The sequence below is a fragment of the Salarias fasciatus genome, chromosome 9 (genome assembly GCF_902148845.1).
Source record: "Salarias fasciatus chromosome 9, fSalaFa1.1, whole genome shotgun sequence".
Lineage (NCBI taxonomy): Eukaryota > Metazoa > Chordata > Actinopteri > Blenniiformes > Blenniidae > Salarias > Salarias fasciatus.
Window position 1 is genome coordinate 21,001,030 of NC_043753.1, and position 4,194 is coordinate 21,005,223.

Here is a 4,194-nt window from a genome sequence, read left to right on the forward strand (position 1 = left end):
GAAATATTAATAATTCTACAAATCAACACAGAGGTCACTCACTTAAACACGCCTTGGAATTCAATTTGAAGAAAATTACTATTTTCAGAATGCAGGTCAGATGTACTGACTGTTTGTCAATCTGATGGTTTAAGTGAAAGAACTCCCCCACTTTTAAAAGTCAGTCTCACAAAATTGACATTGAAACTGGTCAAGATTTGTGAAGCAGTCTGCAGTGAAATGTTTGTCGCAGAAAAAAAAGAAGAGAAGAAGGGTGTTTCTTGTGGGATACTCTCCAATATGAAATCTAGCCACTGTTGATGGCTGTGCTCTTCTTTTGGAGGGATAAACACAGTTTTTGAGCAAACAAACAAATTGAGCGCTTTGCCACGAGGCTACGCTCGTGTTATTTGGCGCTTCATGACTGGTTCCAGTAGTTTGAGGGGAGGCCGAGCTTGGACAGAAAATTTGTATAGATTACTCAAATATGTGTGAATGAAGAGAAATAGTGACTAGAATTATTTTTTATGAGGTTATCACACACTGAAAATGTTAAAAGCTCATGAAAGTCCATTTTTCATTACAGTGCAGGTTCCAGTCAACATGTTTCTTCTTCTGACTGTTTTCTTCCTCCCAGGTGAGCTCTCTGTTGCTATTATTTAATATGTTTGTTGAATAATTTGAAGGTTTTAAATCAATGATTCAGATTTTAAATTGAGCTCACAAGTTGTTTGTTTTTCCAGCTGTTTTGGTTCATTGTGCCGGTGACAAAGCTGGTCTCTTCATCACTGCACCGAGGAGTCTGGAAGCAGTGAATGGATCCTGTTTGATTATCCCCTGTAGCTTCAGACCTGCTTCAGACGAAGGCTTTGACAGCAGAAGAAAAGTAGTTGCTGTGTGGATTAAAGATGATTCGCCTTTTCAGGATCATCCAGAAAGAATAGTTTTTAACAGCAGTGATGCAGTTAACTACCCTGATATCAGCATCATTGGAGACCTGAAAGAAAGAGACTGCACCACCAAGTTTCAGAGATTCAAACTTGAAAAAACCACAAAGTTCTTCTTCAGAATTGAGAATGAATCATTCAAGGCAACAGCTGCTTTAAATCCTGTTGAAATTAAACTGAAAGGTAAGACTGCTTCATTTATGTGCATTAAAAAGATAAAATGTCACATTTAAGATTAGATTTTGACTTTGTAACATTTTTGATCAAATGATTTTATGAGTATGATAACGGTGATAAAATGGTTGATTATTTGCTTTTGTGTCCAGGAAACTAATGTCTGCACTGCTGTATCTAACATGTAACTGTCAATATTCAGTCGACAAAAACCTGCATATTGACTGAAAAATCAGTTCACAGCTTTCTCTTGATTTATCCAATGTTTAAAGTTGTTTTTCTGATTTATACCTTAATTTGAAGCCTCAAAGGATTAGTTTAGTTGCTAGAAGAACTTGTCCAAACTGTCATATGTTGTAGTTTTATGTGTAAAATGTATGTTTCATGTGAAACTGCAGATTCTCCTCCGAGGCCCAGATTAGAAGTCTCAGCTGATCTGAAGGACCTGAAGGAGAAGGAGTCTGTCACTGTAACCTGCTCAGCTCTCACTCCCTGTTCACACTCCCCTCCTCAACTCACCTGGAGCCTCCAACAAGACGCTCACAGCCAAACTGAGGGAAACACGAACAGAACCTTCAGCACTCAGATCCAGAAGACCCTCACTCTGTCAGACACACATGATGGATTCAGCCTCAGCTGCTCTGCTGTGTATCCTGTTGCTGGAGGAGAACCTGTGAAAACACCTGAGACAGAGTTAACTCTCAGGGTTTCATGTGAGTGATCCTGTCAGCTCATCACACTTCAGATGTTTCTGATGAATCAAGTTAATCTGAGTCTTATTTTCCCCTCAGATTCTCCTAAAGACACCACAGTCTCCATCAGTCCATCAGGGAGCTGGGTGACCCTGACCTGCTCCAGCAGAGCCAAACCTGCCGTCAGCAGCTTCACCTGGTTCAAGAACAGTGACCATGGACCCATCAAAGTGTCTGAAGGAGACTTTTACACCTTTAATGCGGGCGTAACAGATCCAGAAAGTTTTTACTGTGTGGCTGAAAATGCTCTCGGTAATTTCTGTACAAGTGTTTGTCTATATTTATATTCTTATGTGTGTTGATGATCTTTCTCTTTCCTCTTATCCCTATTTAATGTGGATATTTTATGAAAAATCTTTTCAGAAACTCTTTTACAAACCCATTTGACAGCCATGATATCACCATCACTGGAAACCTGAGGAAAAACAAACTGCATCTCTGTGTTTTCTGGTGTCGTCTTTCCTTTGAAAAGCACAAAATACTTCTTCAAAATCATCTGTGTTTTTGGCTCCATGAAGTGACCTTCACTAACAGATTAAACTGAGTCTCTAGCTGGATTATCTGAGATGTTGAAGCAGTTTGTCACCAGACTGTTTTTAATTCATGTTGCTTTTGGATCCAGCAAAGACTGGAAACTATTGTCTAAGTTAGAGAAAAATGTCAGTATTAAGATCACGTGTTTCTCTGCAGGTGAACTGAGGATTGAACTCGTCTTCAAAACACTGATGATCCTTCAGGTTGTATCTCTCTACTGTACGATCATCATCTTTGAGTGGTGAGACAAACTTTTCCATCTGTAGACCATTTGATCATTATTTAAAGTTACACTTCAAAATATTCATAGTTTTATTTTTTCTTTCTTTCAGCTGGTTCAGATGGAGACATTGCCGCAAACAAGTGAAGGTAAACAAGTTGTACAATGGCTACATCGAGAAGAAGAAAATCTACCTTCATTAACTCTTTAAGTTACTGAAAACAAATGGAGTAATTGACTTGTGAGAGTCTCCAAACTTCAGATGATCACACTTTATTCCGTGTCGTCTCATTTCCACACAGGACTCACCAGAAGCAGATGACGTCAATGCAGTGAATGAAAGTCCAGCATAATGGGCCACAAGGAGAAAACCGAGATGTTAAAGCCATCATCAGTGACCTGCTTTATTAATTCTGATCATTTCTACCTGCATGTTTGTCATTTTTGTCATGAAATCAGTTGTTTTACTGGATGTCAGCATGAACCAGGCCTGTATATAAGAAGTGGTGCGGCTCTGTAGAGGATTAACACATTTATATTCATGTAGAGTCTTAAACAGAGCTGATGTCTGTTTCCATTCTGAAGATGAATCAGCATGTATTGAAGCTGAAGAATGAATGTATTTTCTGTGTACATTTAAACAAGTTATATCTCAATTTATTGTTGCATTTTTTTCCATTTTCTCCTGGTTTCATTTGCTTTGTGTCTATTGTAGTGGTCATTTCAGTGGGGGGTGGGGTGGGGGGGGTCAGGTTCTGGATGTTGGACACGCTCACAGGTATGGACCTGCCTCTGGAGCTCACCGCTGCTGGTCCGCTTCGTCACCGGGAACAACAGGCTGGTTCCACCCATAGACTGTGGAAAAAAAAGCTGGGAGTCGATCATTCAGAGAATGTGTTGTTTGACAAGCCTCTCATCACCTGGGAGGTTACTACAATGGGGTGGAGGTCATTCAAGGTCATAGGAGGGCTCACCTTCGGAATTGGGATGATGGAGTGTTTCCACCACTTGGGGGAAATTCCAGTGGAGATGGAGGCCTGGAACAGGTTCTGGAAAACAACCCTGAGCTGGCCGGCACAGAGTCTGAGAACCCGTCCACTGATCATGTCAACACCAGGTGCGCTGTTGACCTTCGACCTCCTAAGGGCCTTTATGACGTTGGCAGTGAGGAAGGTGATGGGGTCTTCACCAGGTTTGAGATTCGACCTGATGTCCGCCAGCTTGGTCAAGTTGTTTCAAATGTAACCAAGATTTTCAGCATTTGGTGTTGTTGTGGTGACCCACTCAAAAAATAGCCTCTGATTTGATGGAATTCATGAGCTGTTTTTCTCTGCTGTAGCCATCCCAGTCCTGCAGAGGGCAGGAGTGGCCCAGTAGAGTGAGAAACGTCACAACCACCAACAAAAGTCTCGGCCTCATTCATGATGGTGTGGACTGGAGCCCACGTGCCTGCACAGCAGCCATCTTGCAGCGGGGGTCCTCACTTCAACAGCATATTGAGGAATGACATGTTTCATCATAAAAGTGATCATAAATCGATCAGGTTTCAACTTCTATTCAAGTTTGTAATAAGCAGACATGGAGGAAA

At 41.1% G+C, this 4,194-nt stretch overlaps 1 protein-coding gene across 1 annotated transcript; it reads left to right on the forward strand.

Moving 5' to 3' along the window:
- The first annotated feature begins 582 nt into the window (after positions 1-582).
- Positions 583-2,551, forward strand: LOC115394784 (sialoadhesin-like). Its single transcript, XM_030100129.1, has 5 exons — positions 583-616; positions 723-1,109; positions 1,499-1,813; positions 1,892-2,058; positions 2,543-2,551. Exons 1-5 carry the CDS (start codon positions 583-585, stop codon positions 2,549-2,551), a joined length of 912 nt encoding a protein of 303 aa, XP_029955989.1.
- Positions 2,552-4,194: the final 1,643 nt, after the last annotated feature.